Source organism: Pavona decussata, unplaced genomic scaffold, assembly GCF_977016875.1.
Source record: "Pavona decussata unplaced genomic scaffold, jaPavDecu1.1 SCAFFOLD_84, whole genome shotgun sequence".
NCBI classification, from domain to species: domain Eukaryota; kingdom Metazoa; phylum Cnidaria; class Anthozoa; order Scleractinia; family Agariciidae; genus Pavona; species Pavona decussata.
Window position 1 is genome coordinate 1,846,695 of NW_028145502.1, and position 18,150 is coordinate 1,864,844.

Genomic DNA, 18,150 nt, shown 5'->3' on the forward strand with positions numbered 1-18,150 from the left:
GAATTGCGAGCGGATTATTGTAGTTTGTCACGCAACGTTCTCGGAAGTGTCAGAGTGGGCCCGGGTCCCACTCCAAAATGACCTTAAAAGGCGGAAGAAGATATCCGTTTCAGGATTAGAACAGAACACCTTTTCCGGATTTTTTTTTCACCCGCCGTGGGCTGGGATTAACAGAGTATACAGTTTTTCCCTATTCCTTTCCCGGCTTCGCTGATCGTTCGCCCATCTTTCGCCTGCACACACATCCACATCTCGCCAGCCACCCAGGCTTCAGTCGGAACATACCTACAGGAAATTGGCAGAGGAATATGCTAGTCAATAAGAAGACTTCAATTAGGGACGAGTAGGAGCAAACAAGATCAAAAACTAGTATGGAAAAGAAAGAAGTGAACTTATCCCGGGGAAGGGGGGGGGGGGGAAGGGATATAAAAGTGTCGGGGTGATCGTCGGAACTTAAGGGGTTTTCGGAAAATTCGAGGCTTAACACCCCTTAGGGTGCTAAAATCTAAAATGACTTCCGTTAGAGATATGGTACTTTTTAGGGTATTTTATTGAGCCGAAAAATATGAGAGGAAGTGAATGTCACTCAGCTGTCAGTTCGCTGTTGTTTAAGAGTTGATACCTCTCAGGGGTAAAAAATTGTTGGGATCACGCCCACAAAACTGAATTCCGGTATCATTTAGGGGTTCTTTCAAAATTTCCGGCGATCACCTCCGTTACTTTTACGAATAACGTTAACGGCAGACGGCAAACGTGAGATATGACCGCGTGACCATGTTTATCCTATATTTGCCGCTTGCTAGCTGTTTTCAGCTTCTCCGTCAAATCGAATAGTTTTGCGTCAGCATCAAAGGCCAGAATTAGTTTGCACTATTCTCATCTTTGTACTCTTTATTTCAAGAAAACATAAACGCGAATCTCACGTTTGCCGTTTGCCGTAAACGCGATTTTTAATTCTTCTCTCTAATACGAGTCCCCTGAAAACGACTGCGTGGGAGGCTAGAATCGGAAGCGCCTGGGTCAAATGTTCAGACGCGGTAACTAACTGATCTTCTTTCTCTTTAAGCTTTTGGGAGTCACGCTTCAAGCGTGACTCCCAAAAGAGAAAGAAGATCAGTTGAGAACATACGTTGAATTTTGAGTTTTCATTGACATTTATTTGCCATTTAAAATGCCTAGGCCTTCTAGTCAGAAAATAACGATTTTGAGAATTTATTTTCTTTCAAGTGTACAGTGGTGAAGGAATCTTGAGAGAAATCTAAGTCATCCTTGACCTTTTGCTTTCGATATGCATATGAATACGAAAACTGACGGGTCGCTGACCCTTCGGTTTCCATTTTTTTTGAACTTTTTAAGTTTTTACAGTGATCAGCATCAGATTTCTCCTTGTGATATATAGAGGATATTACATGGCCGCGCGGAGATACTAAATTTGTCGTTCGAGTGTTGAAAAATATTTCACGAGTGAGCGCAGTGAACGAGTGAAATATTTTTCAACACGAGAAGAGAAATTCCAAGCGACCATGTAATTTTCTTTTTATTATATAAAATCCTCACAATACAAAAAAAATATGCTTTGTTATTTATTTCAAAAACTAAGGTTTGAAATTGAGTACATAAGCTTAGTCAGTTGTTTATTTGTATCAGTCGTAAACCAGGCCGAGTTATGTCAATACAAAGTAAGACTTAAGCGAAAGGCCCACAAATAAAGTCTACATAAATAGGAAACTTATGAACAGGTAGGTCCCTGGTATAAACTAATGGCACATTAAATATGGTTAGAAATTTGGCTTACAGTAACAAGTAAATCTGAACTTACTGTTCTACTAAGCTTACTCCTGGCTTTCATCGCTGCTTTCAACTACCCTCACACAACTCGACGTCGTACGCAGTTTTCCTCTTTGTATTCAGATTTTCTTATTCTTCTATGAATTCAATCAGTTTCTTATCTGTGATCTCGACAAAGCTGCTTGTGCTTGTCTCCATTTTAGAATAAACTTAACTTCGACTCGTGAAAAGACCAATTCAAAAACTCCCAAAAGACCAACGATAGCCAAACGGCGGAAAATCCTTCGGAAAACCACAAGTGCTTGACAGCGCGCGAAAATACTGCGAGCTGATTGGTCAAAAATGATATCACACATAGGTGGATAAAAATGATATCGCCACTGGCGGGATAGCGTTTTTATCGATTTGCTACCACTCAGTATACCACTAAATTTTATATAATAACACTGCTTATCACCAGCCCCTGAGGTCATGAGAATTAAGGATATGATCACCCCTGCTGAATTTTCTTGATATTTTAAAAACGTCTCCCCATTACTTCTAGAAGCAAACTATGGGGACAGGATAGGAGAATTTGTTCTTTGACTTAGGGTTAAAATGGTTAATGACTGAACATATTCAAAACCAATTTCACACCAGGTCGAGGTCGTTCAAAGGGCGGATAACTTTATATTATCCTGGGCCGTTTTTAGAAAAAAATATCTTGTCACATGTATCTACCCTCAGGAGTTTGAATGGAATTTTTTTTACTTTATGGTTGAAGCAGGAGATAAAATGCCCACGCCTTGCTCGACTCTCCCCACCCCACTTCCCCCCCTCTCGACGGGAGTTACATTGCTTGGTGCATTAATTTGAAATAATAAAGACATCACATCGACTAGTCCGGTCAAAAATAGCGCCAACTTAACTTACTTAAAACCTCACTCAAAAACCGTCTTTTCGAGCGCAAATTTAGCTTTCTATTACAGAATCGTTTTTAATCTGCACAACAAAACAGCGTTTAAATCGATTTTTCATCGTGACACAAGACTCTGATGCCACACGCGAATCACAGCGATCGGACATCGGGCTAATGTTATGAAACTCTCGAGCAGAAATCCGACACAAAATGGCAGTTCTCGGTACCGATCACTGCTGATATCGCTACAGTTCTACATAAGGGCTAAAAATCATCGAATGGCTTTTCAAACTCACGATTTTCGAGGAGAAGATCCTTACCAAATCTTGCTCTTGCTCCGCCATTTTACTTCATAGAAGTCCAGGATGTTGAGCAAAGCATTTTTGCACGGGAAATTAACGCAAAAGCCCGGGCCACGGGGCGTGCACAGAAAGAGAATGAGATTAATTGTTTTATATCGGAAGATCAAAGACAAAAGAACCGGTAAAAACAAAGGAACATGACTTTAATTTTATCTTTGACTGTACTTTTGGCGTGTACTATAGGTGGCTATTTATATAAGATTTTCGGGTGTCTGTGCACTGCTATCCTAAAGTTTCCAATTGCAACATATTTTTAGTAGTTACACAATGGCGGGTCCTTATTTCACCCAGGGACAGTCCAGCGAGAAGACCAAGCGCGATCACACGAGAAAATTACCCCCACGCGAGTGAACACGCGTGTGATAGCATTACAGTGCCCCAGTTGTTCAAAGGGCGGATAATTTTATCCACTGGATAGTTCGCTATCCGGCAGATAAAATGTGTGCAAGATTTTCATGATAGTCCTATAATTTGTGAATAGAGTAAAAGCATATTCAAATTTAAGAATGGGATTGTTTAAAAAACTTGCCAAAAGCATTGGATGTTGTACATTTGCTCCGCTGGATAGCGACTTATCCAGTGGATAAAGTTATCCGCTCATTGAACAACTGGGGAAAGGTGATTTTCGCGAGAGCTAGCGTATTTTTCTCCATTTTATTGTCCATAAACGAAAGAAAGAAGCTGCACTACTTTTTAAGTTACTTAAAACTGAAACAACTGCAAACGAGAGGAAATCTCAGAGCGACAATGGCTGCACATCGACATGTCGTTCTGACAGCTAAACTGTGAATGGGTTGATTTGCACCACCGTTTAGGGAAACCTTGCGTATGGAGGAGGGTCACCGACCACTTGCACCTGTGGATTAGATACAAAGAAACCTTGTCAAGTCTTTTTAAATCCACGGTTGGATTGTTAACTAGTTCTTAAATGATTTATTTTCTTTAATATTCAAGAAAGTACCAGTTATAAATGCGTTGCTTGATAATTATCCGTCTTACTTTCAACGGATCCTGATCTATATATTAGGGTTAGGATAATGGGAATTGAATGTGATGTTTTATACGAAGAAATCAGGAAATTAATAGCGTGGGATTTACTTGAAATCTCCGTGGACGAGGAAGGTATGGTTGTTGTCTTTGCTGTCCGGAGATGTTGAAAACCTTTTCCCGTCTCAATCTTCAGTAGACTCAAATTTCTGCAAGGCTAATCGGACTGCGTAGAAAACTTAACACGACAGCGACATGATCCGGAGACCAAAACGAAAATCAACAGAATGCGGCAACCGTGGACAGCTGTTTCGAGTTGGTTGGCTCTCGTCAGCACGGTGTAGCACAGCAAAAAGGAGAACACCAACGCAAGTCGAGTGGTCTACCAAGGTGACGAATTCCCACATCCACTCTGTGACCCCCTTCCGCGATATGGTTTTTATTATGTCAGCGGTCCCCCATAATATTAATAACTAACCAGTCTTGAACCAGCGGTAAGAATTCGCGCACTTTTCATTAAATCAGGTTTATCAGTAGTACGGGGTTCTAGTAACATGTCCTCCGAAATTTCAATACCTGTTACCATTCCTGGGAACAATTTCGATGTATCCGGTGAGCAATCCACGCTTATTGGCATGGCAGACTCGTTTATTAATAATGTGGGGGACCGCTGACATGATAAAAACCATATCGCAGAAGGGGGTCAGAGTGGATGTGGGAATTTGTCACGTGCATTGGGTATTGGGATAGTCCCAAATTTACACATCCGTCCACGTCATAGCGCGTGACTACGAACAATGAACAAAAGAACTGAAGTATCATGTCACTGTCGCAATAAGTTTAAAAATGAGAAAAGCAAAACTTTCCTTCATAGGTACATGGCCAAACCATGTTAAAAAGTACAGCATATCGGATCTGAAAAGATCTACGATCCAAAACACAAAAGCAAACAATAAGCAAGGAACCGACAACGAAAATGCTACAAGTATACGCAGGATCTGTAAAAGATCTAATCAGCCCAAAATAAACAATAATGTAATTTTTGGGTGAGCCCCAAATACTACTAGATTCATGGGCATCCACCGATTCTATTTCTTTTAAGCCCCCTCCCCTACAATAGCGGCTTGCAGTCTTTTCATATCTCGAAGTTTGCGTGGTGTTAACACACGGCGAAATATTGGGACGGGAGGATTGGGACGAGACGAGAGCGGCGCGCGAGAAGACAAACGTCTCGCCCCAATCCCCTCTCCTCTATTGTAGCTCGCGCTCGACAGATTGATTAAACCTCAACGGATCTTAAGAGAAAGGGGGGGGGGGGGGGGGAAGTCTGCAAGCAATCTATCCTTCCCCTCCCCCTCCCTCTTCCCCTCCCCGTCTCCCTCACCCTCCCCCTCCCCCTCCCCCTTCTCCTTCCCGTCGACCTTTCCCTAGTTCATTACCATGGGTGTTGGCGGACCAAATCCAGAAGATGATCCTGAAGGGTCCTCACGGAGGGCTTCGTGGTACGAGTACACCACAATGATAAAGTAGATCTGGATAATTCAAAACAAAGCAGATTATTAACCCTTTAAGGTGGGGCTCTACCTGAATTTGAGTGAAATTTGAAGAGGTTTTAAGAATGGATAAAAGAAAGAAAATGATTTTTGAAACACTAACAGACAGTTGATACCCACGTAAGAGCACCCCAGGTTGCTAGTGGACTAACTTGGTATCCGTCTATTAATTATTAACTACAAATTCTAATTTTAAAACTTCACTAAATCTTCAACTTTTCTTATTTCTTTTAATTTTACCAATCCTTCAAGAAAAATTATTTCCTTCCAAATATACCTTAAAATCACCCAAAAATTCATAAAACACCCCAAATCATTGATTTGTGTAATGAATGGAGGGTTTTTGTATTGCTTGAAATGCGAACTAGATATTTCCATTTGACCGATTTTAAGCGGCGTGAAAACGGCTTTCAGGTGCTGACCCCCACCTTAACTGTGATTAACTTCAAATGTTTCCTTGGAATATCAATGCTTTTTCAGCAACCTCTAATTGCACCCTGCGCCATCAATACCACAGTAACTAAGGAATATCAATATTATTTACGAGAATGTTCATAAAAAGTAAAGGTTACAGTAAATGAAAATCTATAAATCAACCCCAATCCCGATGAACATCCGAACCAATAGCTCCTGGTATTTTCCACTTTTTCAGTATTTTCCAATAGACTGAGCTCTGAAATACGTATTCAATCCGGTAACAATTATCTTTGCGTTTAAGTCAAAGCTAAAATATTAAAGAAAACAATCTGTTCTCCCGTCTTAAGTTGTTTCCATTCTTATTTATTACTAACTCGGTTGGTGATCTTAAAAGGGAGAAGGGATGGCGCATGCGCAGTGATAAGAGCACTCGCCTCTCACCAATGTGGCTCGGGTTCGAATCCCAGACGTGGGCTTAGTTTTTTGACGGTTCTCGTCCTTGCTCCGAGAGGTTTTTTCTGGGTACTCCGGTTTTTCCCTCCCCTCTAAAACAAACATTTCAGAAATTGTAATTCGATCTGGATTATTTTAAAGCACTTTATCTGGTTTATCATTAACCACAGGCTCGAGAAATTGAGCAAGCACTTCCTGTGTTATTGACATAATAAATTACTTTACTTTTATAAAGAATTTACCAGCTTTTCTTTACCATATTAACCCAGAAACCCATTATGTCGCATGGTTGGTATCTGGGTTCCCTAACGCTATTACTTTGTTTGTGGTTTGGGATAATCTGTAATATTTATTAACTGGCAAACAAACAACTGAACTGAAGCTAAGTTGTAACGGTCTTTAAAGAGTCATACACTTACCGAAAGCAACCAGCCAAGGATATATCCAATGAAAATATACGAGAACTATAATTCAATAAAAGTCAAATTTGATTAAAAATAGGAAATAGCTCTATCTAGTCGAAACAGTGGCGCGAGTTTTTAACCAATCACAGAACGTAGTAAGCCAAAATTAACTTGCAAGAATGTAACATTACACTGATTTAACCGGTGAGGGTAAAAGGAGGAACGAGTTTGCGGAATGGTATGTGGAATGGCGTGCGGAATGTCATAATTATGCGAAACACGATTTACGTGGGAAATAAATTAACTGAAGAGCGCCTCATGTTTTCGCGTCAATTTTATAAGAGCAGCAGCTTTTTTGATGCTGCGCACTCTTGCTAAATATTAACAACAATTCGTCTGATTGTTGATTTGGAAGAAGTGAGGGTAAAGAAAGCGATGAAAACTGTTTATAGTTTTTGCATTCAAGGAACTATGAGTAAATCCGTAGTAAATTAAATTTCATGTTCACTTTACTCCATGCGACTGCGGTTGACAAAAATAACGTGGCAGGTGAAGTCTTCTCAGGACAAAGATTGATCATTTGCCGAGGGCAAATAATAAAAATTTTTTTCTTTTTTTTTTTAACTCTCGGTAAAAGATCAATTCTCATACCCTGTATGCTCGATGATTTATTTATCATGAGCGGGAAAATGAACAACAATTTGACCAAAATGCATTTGTGATAAGAATAGTTTCACAACCTTTCACACAACCAGTGTCGATAATTAGACACCATACATGTCATCTGCTTTTTTGCTCTAGAGCTTTTCCGCTTTTAAATCTCATTTTAAGTTGGGACGTCTGGCACTGAAAGACCTAAATTAAAGACGGATATGTTTGGTTCAATAACGCGTAACTGAACTATAGCTACCTGAATCGCCGTATTAAATAGCTAGGTAGCTAGCTCAGCAGCTCAACAGTGACTTGCGTACTCGTCGCTCGACGAAAATGTAAGGTGAGAAAAAGTAGAACATATTTTTCCCATGAGTTGTACAAATTGTAACCGTCAAAGAGTCTCATAAAATGACCGAGTTTAAATTTAAAATTTCTCACATAATAGTTTTGGCCTTGGACTGATGTTATTTCTCCAGTCTGGTGTTGCTTTTTGTCTAAGCTACTCGCTGCCACGTTCTTTTTGTCAACTAGAAATTTAATTTATTCTTAGTTCCTTGAATGCGGAACTTCATCGATTTCTTCACTCTCACTTCCTAACCAGCGATCAGACATGTTCTATCCCAGGCGTATATGTTCTAATCCTCGATCTGTTGTTTGGTTGTTTACAGTCAACCCAAGTCACGCGCCGGAACAGTATTTCCAAGAGTGAAATGAACATTCGAATTTCCCTTTGTAATGTCCGACGTGTGAATGGAATATTGGACATTTCTCTGGAAATCGTTCCGAAAGAGACGCATTAACTGAAAAAAAAGATTTAAAATTCTTGGGAAACAATTGTGATTCTTGAAATATTCAATTTTGCAATGTAGAGAAAAATTCATAGCTTTATACCGTCAATAAGCTAGGGAAATTTATACGGGAACCCTGAAATCTCGTTGGTGATTTTCAAAACTGACATGTAAATTTCAAAACTCCGTTCAAATTTCAAAAATATCGTTCACGCGTGACCTGGGTTGACTGTAATAGTCCGCAACATCGAAAAACTGCTGCTCTTATAAAATTGGCGCGAAAACAGGATGCGCTCTTCAGTTAATTCATTCCCCGCGTAAATCGTATTTCGCATAATTATGCCATTCCGCACGCCATTCCACATACCATTCCGCAAACTCTTTCCTCCTTTTACCCTCACCGTGATTTAATGCGCTCAAATGAAAACCACTCTTGCTCTCTGTTAATACCTAAAATTTTAACCTCATTATATTGTACAATTATTCCATGAGCGCGCGTTGGATAGGGGATGGTAAATAGCCAACGAGGTGCGAAGCGCCGGGTTGGCTATAACCAATCTCATATCCAACAAGGGCGAATGGAATAATTGTTTTATTAAATTCTCCCAGTTTGGATATTGATGTTGAAGTTTAAAGAATTTTATTTAAAGTAAAAATTTCTTTTAAATTAAAACGACCGGATGTTGAGGCAACTTCCGACCAACGCGTGCGAAACTTAATGATCACATGACACGCGCAGCTCATTGCGAACGGAGTTGAATGAAAAATCGAAAGCGAAGAAGATCGGACACAGCCGAATATATCAAATTCAAGAAACGTTCAAGTGTACGAGTAACAACCTTTCTAAGACAAGCATTCAAGTACTTTGAAGTTCCAGCTTATCGAGAAGCGTAATCATTATGCACATTTGAGCAAATGTTTTGCTGTGTGGTGAAGGGATCAAGGACGGCTCTTTTTTTAATGCTGAACTGAATTCCTCGCAGACGTTTTAAAACACTTAAGGCAAGCCGAGTCCAAGTGTCGAGGTACAACCTCACTGAGACAAGCATTCAGTGCAAGTTTTTAAACTTCAAGCTTATCGCCGGTGAGCGTAAGAGCTGTGCACATTTGTGCAAATGTTTTGCTGAGTGGTACCGAGTGACGGAAACGAACATTATGGCCGCCGCTCGTACGGATTTCATTGATGAACTTTTGTAACTGGAGTTCTCGTAATTGCGTAGAAACAGAAAGGCAGGCATTAAACTCTTCTTGAGAAATTTCTTCAATCGGTTTAAACTTCTTACCGCCAGGTTTTGCAAGCCACCCTGAAATTTTTGAAGGTAACTGGTTGAATTGTTATTGTTGTTATGTGATTTAAATCGTAAAATCGTGCAATTTTTCTGATTTTTAAAGGAAACTTCGGAGATACGTACCATTCAATAGTGCCATGCGGAACTTCGTGGCTTTTATTGTTGTCATTGTCTGGTCTTTCTTTTTTTATTGTCTTTTTTTTCTCCATTTTTCCGAAGAAACTTTTTCTTCCCGCCAAAAAAAGTTTTTAGATAAGCGACACCTGGGGCAATCGTTTTCCATATAAGGTCAAACTACGGTATATGAGCTGATAACCGGGATTTAGTGAACCAATCAGAACGCTAGAAATGCAGCCGAGATCTGAGGCTGAGAATTTAATAAAAAGTAATATCCCGTCGTAAATTATTGCATATGTAGACATTAACAGTGACTGTCCATTGAAAAATTTTATAGGTAAAGTTGTTGGTAACGTGAGCTGAAACTGTTTTGTCGCTTTATCAAGCGAATGTTGCTGAACGGAAAGGTCTGTTCATATACCTTGCTTCGGCCAATCACATTGTTGAACATTCACTGCTGAGTATATTAAGATTTGATTCCTAACCGAGTTATTGAAACAAGACGTACCCCGTGCGAGATCGCGATCACGAAGATCATCGTACCCAGAGTGTAAGCAAGCAAGAAGATGTGAAGGATGATATAAGGCAGCGCCAAAAAACGGTTCCTCTAAATAGGTGAAAAAGAAACAAGAACAGCGTTTACAAAATCAACGAACATTTATGACTCCTAGACAAGAGGGTTAGTTTGAAAAAAAAAAAAATAATAGAAAACCCTTGTTGTGCTGCGGCGGTGGGATAGCGGAACAGATCAAACGTAAAAAATAAGACAAGTTCGCTAAAGATAAGGATTTTTGGTGTGTCTGTGGGTTTACTAACCCTTTGCAGTCAATCCAGGTCACGCGTAAACAGTATTTCCAAGAATGAAATTAACATTCGAATTTCTCTTTGTAATGTCCGACGTGTGAATGGAATGTTGGACATTTCTCTGAAAAAGACGCATTAACTGAAAAAAGATTCAAAATACTTGGGAAACAATTGTTATTCTTGAAATATAAAATTTTGCAATGTAAAGAAAAATTCATAGCTTTATACCGTCAATAAGCTAGGGAACTTTTATACGGGAACTCTGAAATCTCGTTGGTGATTTTCAAAACTGACATGTAAATTTCAAAACTCCGTTCAAATTTCAAAAATATGGTTCGCGCGTGACCTGGGTTGACTGTAAGTCCCGATTTTCTAATAAGTGTTCTCAAATATTTCAGTATCGCACCAGCGAGGAGAATTTGTTTACACGTCAAAACAACTTATCCTCGGTGATCATTTCCATTATTCTCATAATCTGAGTGGTTGATCAACCGTGAATATTGAAATGACAAATTGGATACTGGTCGCATTTACACTTACAGGGTTAAATCATATTATCATAAGTAAAGTATCAAGCCTTTTTACTCGGATCGAGTTAACTTCTGGCGGTCGCGTTATCAAATTCTTTTTTATTTTTTTGGTCACGATGGACCGAGAGATAAGACTTCGGGTCACGAGTTAAGTTCTCGGTCTCTTTTTTGTACTCGGGCGGCACGAGTTAAGTTTTCGGTCGCGTTATCAAATTCTTTAATTTTTTTGGGTGGGTCGCGATGGTCCGGAACCCATTTTTCGACACGGTATGCCCCTTAGGGCACCTCACGGCCGGACTGCAAAGAACGCGACCGACAACGTAACTCATGACACGAGAGTCTTATAAGTAACCACCACATAAAATTGCATTATTTGCAGTACGAGTAAAATACAGGGGAAAACATTTGTTAAGTAGAATACCTTGTGCTTCATACCGGGATGCTTTAATTCCCGGGCCTTAATCCTTACGTTTTCACCTTTGATTTGGAGAAAGAAACCATTTGTACATTGATTATATATGCTCAATTCGAACCGAGAGTCATATAAATATCTGTATGACCCCTAGCATTGGTGACGCTAACAGCTATTTCCGGTATGATCGCTGTGCGCGTGAAGGCCACATTCAATTAAAAGTGTTTCATGCTTTCTACCAAATCTTGTGGTGATCACTGGCATTGTATTAAAAGGTAAACTTTTGCAAGCGTTTTCCGTCATCATTGTCCAAGTCCGGATATTTACAGGCTTGGACAGAAATGATTTAAAGTAGTCATTAAGAATTTCCGAGATACTTCTCTCTATGAATGCTAAAGTCTTAATATTTTTGGTCATTTGACCCGGCGTCACATGAACAGACGCGAAGAAACTTAATCTGTTTATGTGTCTATTTTTATAGTGTCTTTTGTGCATGACAAATGTCTTTTTCCCCTGTATTTCATTCTGACTGCAAGAAATGCAATTCTATCTGGTGGTTCTCTGTATCTATCGATTTGGGGGAATTAAGGATGCTGGAGGTTATCACTACCAAAAGATTGTAAGCTTACGCACCACGCAGTCAAATATGGCCCGATTATAAGCTGAAAACAGCTTCTTGTTAAAATGAGCTATATACCACGTGTTTAAACAGCAGACACAGACACACATTGCAGATGGGTCTCCAAATACTTCACCTTGTTTCAAAACCTATTTTTGAAAAACTTTTTTTGGTAAATCATAAAATGATTTAGTAACCTCGAAGACTTACAAGAAAACCTACCGGCTTTGAGCATATTATCATAAGTAAAGTAACAAGCCTTTTTAAAATGGGCTGTGTCACGTATTCAAGCAGTAAACATAGCCAAACACAGACACACATTGCAGATGGGTCTCCAAATACTTCACCTTGTTTCAAAACCTTTTTTTGAAAAACGTTTTTGGTAAATCATAAAATGATTTAGTAAACTCAAAGACTCACAGGAAAACCTACGGGCTTTGAGCAAAGTAAAAACATTATCTTTAACGGTCCTTTCTTATTTATTACGTTCGACCGCGGTTAAATGAACAGAGCCATTGATGCGGTAATTTGGCCACCGTAACGAGATTTGAGTGCTGAAGTGTCGACGTTAGCCCTTTGTCAGAGCAAATCCAACGCCTGGTTGATTCCATCTCAGTTTTGTCGCATCAATACAGACATACATACAATTTTGATATCACAGTTGCAAATAACTGTGTCCATTCAGTGTTTTTAGTATATTTTTTTCTGTTTTGCAAATATAAAGAATACCTTTTAGCTAAGGGTGTACGCAGGCGGTTTCATTGTGGCTGGGGTTTCTCGAGACTGCATGGAGTACCGCGTACACTTACCGTGCCATACGATCCCATTAGCAAAAAGTTTGTCAAAAGCCTCAGCACATTGAAAGCTGCACTAGCGTAATCCAAGTTGACGCCAACTAAAAAGGAAGAAAAATGTGCAGTCAGTTAGTATACGTAATCATAAATTTCCATTGTTGTATATGAAGTTAAGGACACGAAAATCGGATGCACCTTGCATGATTAATTGGTTCAATTTACTTCGAAATAAATTAATGTAAATCTATATTTATTAGGTTTTTTTTCTCGACATTACGTCATAGACATTTGGTAAAAAAATCCTTTGGAAAGCAAGCACCTTATTTAAAAGGGTAAGTGTGCTTTAATTTCATTATTTTTATGGTGATTAAACTAATGAAAATTGCTGAGGAACTACAAAGACTAACATAACGAACCTTTGTAATACTTGTAAGGTATTGACAGTTTTCCCTCTTTGGCTTCATCGTTCAACACTTCGGCGCCTTCGATACCCTCATAGATTCCAAAAGCGGATGAAATCTGTTAAACGAAGCACAAGAGAACCAATTACGTCGTGTACCGCGTTTGCATGTGTAGGTACACATTAGCCTTACTCAGGCAAGCTACCGCATGACCACTTCTGTGTGAGGCCGGATCCACATTAATGCGTTGTCATTTCAAAACGCTGTTTTGTGATACGTTTTCGTCTATCATCCACACTAAAACGCCCGAAAACGCCGATGTAAACGAAGACTTTCGTGTGGACAGGTGAAAACGGTGACGTAAAAAGCGTCACATGCCATCGGTTCCAGTTCAAATCGAAGCATCTATCCAAGATGGCGGATGGTTAACACATGCGCAATCCCAGGTGGCAGCCATTTTCATCGCTTTCAAGCGTTTTAGTGTGGACAGGTGAAAACGAAACAAAAACGTTAGTCTGGACGACAATATTTTCCTTCGTTTTGCCTTGATGAAAACGGATTCTTTTGAAAACACATTAGTGTTGTTGGGGCTTGATACGTTTGCCTGTTTTCAATATATTACGGAACAGTTGAAGAAATCACAAGACCTTTTAAGTTTGCTCTGAGAGGAATGCGTCATTTGCTTCCATGGCAGTTTATGCCGGATAAAATCAGGTTTGTTTCTGATTTGAAATGCAGCTTCCCAGTTTTTCAGGTTTTTATCGACAAGGAAGTGAATTAAGGGAAGAGTAAAGACACGTGCAGATATGCATGACTTCAACACTATGTATATTGCTCAATGACATGGCAAATATTTGCTTGCTCACTTTGTAGAACGTTAGAGAAAAAAAAACAATTTCACCTTATCAGTAAATTCAGATGGAAAAATTATGATTTACTCCCATTTTACCTTTACGTGTTTAACAATAAGTGCCTCAATTAGAACAGCTTCATGAACAAGTTCACAGATATGGACGAAACCGTATATTCTAATTCTTCAGGCCCGTAGCAAGGCTAAAACAACTGAGGGGGCTCAGCAAAATGGTTAAACAAAACTATCCCCCCCCCCGTCACCCCCCAAAAAACAGACTGATTAGGGAGTTTAAGATGCAACGAGAACATAAAAAAAAGACAGAAAAAAAGTTGATTTAGTAAGTAAAACAATAACTTTGCACCTGCACACTTGCACACTTTTTGGTACATCTTTTTTGCCGTTTCTTTTACGTGGACTACCATGTGAAGTTTCCTAATTTCACGTTTGAAGGAGGACGTAAACAAACGACGACGAATTTTTCTTTCTCTTTTATAATTTGGCTTTAACCGGGCAGTAAGAATCCGGCTGTGGGAAAATTTTTTCTCTGGCTCTTGAGAGGACATATTTGTGTGTCATTCGACAATGCGCGAACACTAAATTGTTATACGCTAAGGAGGTCTAAGGACATTTGTATTGCTATAAATAATCGGATGCCTTAGAAAACAAGTAGTTTATTTCAACAGCTTTTAGGGCTTAAGATTGGTTGATGTCGATCCATTTTGGTTTTTATTTCCGATTCACAAGGTAGGAGTACCTTTGTTGATGTTGTTGTTGTTTATAAAAACAAACTGTTGGCGAAGGAAACTGAAAGGTAGTAAACACATTTTTAAAGGGCTGTGAAAAGGCATTTGCAGCGTCAGAGTTTAAGACTGATTGCTGCACATTAATTTGGTTTAATTATTTATTTTTTGGCAAACTGTTTTGTAACTTCCAAAAATTCTGAAGGGGCTCAAGTCCCCCTGCCCCTCCCCCTGCTACGGGCCTGTTCTTTATACAGCGAGCAAGAGAATTGATGCAGACTGATTGGACGAAAACATTCCGCGCGGAAGAAACCTCAGCCAGAAAATAAGCGAAGCAGAAATCCTGGAAATCATCTTTGTTGTCCAAAAAGATCGAAATATTTAAACTACTAGGTAACGGAATGGAAAAAAAACTTATACAACTCTAATATTCCCAAACTATTCATATGCAAACTGACTAAATGATCACTCCCAAATCAGTGACTTGGAAACTGAACACGACTCAAGATTACCCGTATATTGAATATCGCACACTCTGTTTTTGTTAGCCAAGTTGAAACTATAAGCTCAATATATTTTGCCATCGAACATGAACTCTTCTGGTGTCAAGTTTACCGCACAGTTACTCAAAATGTCTGGAAACTGATGCATGCATACTGATTAAATCACACTCAACTGATGTGACGCGGAAAAACAGCTCTGTACGTATACACAGTTTGTTGTTTTTTTTTAGTCATGCCATGTTGAGACTATAAGTTCAATATATTTTGGCATAGAACAAGAACTCTTCTGGTTTCAAGTTTACTGTACAGTTAGTGCAAATCATTACAAACCGATGCATATGAATACTGATTAAATCACACCGGAACTAAATGTGACGCGAAATAACAGCTCTGTTTGTATATTGAAGATGGCACACTGTTTTATGGCTATGTTGAAACTATAAGTTCAAGCTAGATATTTTGGTATCGAACAAGAACTCTTCTAGTTTTGAGTTTACCCTATAGTAACTAAAAACGTCTGGGAACGGATCGAGCTTTAGTGGTAAGAAGTGAGCCCACAAGGAAAAATTGAGTTTAGTCAAAATAATGTTGTACAGACTCGACGACCAGCTGCTGTTCGGGAAGAAATACCGGGGCCAAGGGGGCCGCGGAAATAGAGCCTAGGTTTCTGTAGTGTATATAGCGAATCGCAACCCCACGCTAGCGCTAGCTGGCCACGCAGTGGTTGCACTTGATTCGGAACAGAAACACCAATAGTATCAGCGTATTGCATTGGATATTAAGATTTACTCACCAAGCCAAAGCAAGCAAGTAGCAGAATCCCTGTCTTTAAGTCACAACCACAGCAACAAGTACGGACCAAAACAGCCATAGCTGGATCTTGAAATTTTACTGCTGTAAACCGACAGCAGGACAGCAGAGGTACAAACGTGACGTTTTGCGCCTTTCAATCGGTTGCTTCAGTAGTTTGCAGCACTGGAAATATTTGTACATATGATGTAATGGCGCACGGACCAATCAGATCACACAGAAACGCTTTGAAGTATTAACACCCGTCAATCTTTAAGAGCACCTATCAATCTTAAGGGCAGGACATCGACACTTTTGCACGTATCCAAAGAACAGCCAATCAGAACGGTCATTAAACTGTGTATCCAGGTGTCTGAATTTGTTATTTGCCTCGTCATGTTTCAAGTGGACGTTCCGGAGTCTGTTACGCGACGCTAGCCTCGGTAACCTTGTTCTTTAGTTCAAAAATCAAAAGAATGTTTCACTTAAACGTCACGAGGCTAGTAAGGCTTATGTGAATGCAGACAAAAGAATATTTAAATTTCGGCTACTTTTGCACAGGGTCTATGCTTTGTCTCTGCTTTAAACGAAAGGAAGCACGATAATCTGGAACTATCTATACACTAAGGCTTTGTTAACGCGCCACAAGGTTATAAGGCTATAAGACTCCTGCCAATATCTGTTTTGGAATAAAGAGCGGGATAGAGGAATCGTGCACGATGACTGTGTTTAATCATGCATGCTTTATGTCACCATAGTTACTAAGTAAAAGAATCAACACTTGTTTCGAAACTGACCTAAACATGCTTTCGCATTTTAACCACTTATCCCGGTTCAGGGCCCGATTAATCGAGCCCTTTCAGGGCTGAGAATTATCCTAAAGGGGAAAGGAATCTACAGGATTCACTTAAATCGCGGAACAAACCGTTGCCTTAATTTTGGCCTGCAGTCATGCATGTCAAATAACATCCGGTCGTGTATCGAGAACTCGAAATAAACTTTTTATGCATGGAACGGACACGAACTTCATTTCTGCTAAAGTACAGTTTAGCATGTTTAATCACGATTTAACTCTCGTGGTATTGCGACCACAACAATTGTCCGAGACTGACTAATGTATGTCTGTGCTCGTATCCACCATGTAAGACGTTTTTAGTTCACAATCTTTCCACTTCCTCAAGTTAATTTGAACAAATCACGAATTTACATCATAATACCAAGTTTACATAGTAATCTCGTCAAAGCAAACACCGGGAAATATACTGAGTAAACCTTCAAAGATGTGATGTCGTTAATCCTTGAAGTTATAAGAGTTATATCACCAAAGCTAAAGTCACTAGTAACTTTATTTATCCACGGTATTTTCATCAATTTCACTAGGTACTATTCGTAATATAAACTATATAAACCTACAATAAATTAAGTAAACTGCTTTACATGAGAGCCGTGTTTGCTTAAGCAATTACATTAAAAGAAGCCGCTGCAGCCAGCATGGAAAGATGCTGGCTTAGAGATCCTGCCTGCCGCAAGTGAGTTGGTAAACTGTTCCATAACACCGCACCACTATACCTGAAGCTGTTCTTAAGAAAATTGGTGCGGGGAAGGGGGGCAGCAAGTTTATCTTCAGTGTTGAGAAGAATATAGCCAGTAATGGCGCTACCTCGACAAATATAATTTCTGATATGTGTTTATTCTTGTCTGTATTTTCTTGTCTTGGTTGAGGGGTGGGTCGCTACAGCCTTTACAGACTCGTACCCAGTCACTCCTGTAGCCATTGATTGTGCGTGAGCCGAGAGATGATTGAAGTTGAGAGTGGATCGAGGCACACGAAATGTCATGGGAAGGGACTAATGGAAAATAGCGTTCCCTTTGTCCAAGACTTTTCACTTTCTTCTGTTACTCCAAGGGATTTTTGAGACTCGTACGCTTCGATCGAACTTCCGCCATCTTGGTTTGTAATCGCGAGCGCAACCCGGAAGAGAGCGTCTAAACTAC

The 18,150-nt window shown here is 39.6% G+C and overlaps 2 protein-coding genes across 2 annotated transcripts in view; both read right to left on the reverse strand.

Moving 5' to 3' along the window:
- Positions 1-3,170: 3,170 nt before the first annotated feature.
- On the reverse strand, positions 3,171-16,346 carry LOC146475367 (uncharacterized). Its single transcript, XM_085115789.1, has 7 exons — positions 16,160-16,346; positions 13,286-13,388; positions 12,885-12,970; positions 10,219-10,317; positions 6,878-6,922; positions 5,475-5,567; positions 3,171-3,904 (listed from the first exon to the last, which is right to left on the reverse strand). Exons 1-7 carry the CDS (start codon positions 16,235-16,237, stop codon positions 3,860-3,862), a joined length of 549 nt encoding a protein of 182 aa, XP_084971915.1. The 5' UTR covers positions 16,238-16,346; the 3' UTR covers positions 3,171-3,859.
- Positions 16,347-17,323: 977 nt separating this feature from the next.
- The window catches only part of LOC146475368 (uncharacterized), a 68,540-nt gene continuing 67,713 nt past the window's right edge, over positions 17,324-18,150 (reverse strand). Inside the window, exon 9 of the mRNA XM_085115784.1 lies at positions 17,324-17,894. The gene's annotated coding sequence lies outside the window, so the exon portion shown is untranslated. The remainder of the gene's footprint in view (positions 17,895-18,150) is intronic.

Bases quoted from the DNA above. Each gene is read 5' to 3' on its own strand.
- LOC146475367 (XM_085115789.1), bottom strand. From the start codon at position 16,237: ATGGCTGTTTTGGTCCGTACTTGTTGCTGTGGTTGTGACTTAAAGACA. The intron at 13,389-16,159 runs GTGAGTAAATCT...TTCGTTTAACAG, and splicing joins TACTTGCTTGCTTTGGCTTG to ATTTCATCCGCTTTTGGAAT. The intron at 6,923-10,218 runs GTACGTCTTGTT...ATTGAATTATAG, and splicing joins TGATCGCGATCTCGCACGGG to TTCTCGTATATTTTCATTGG.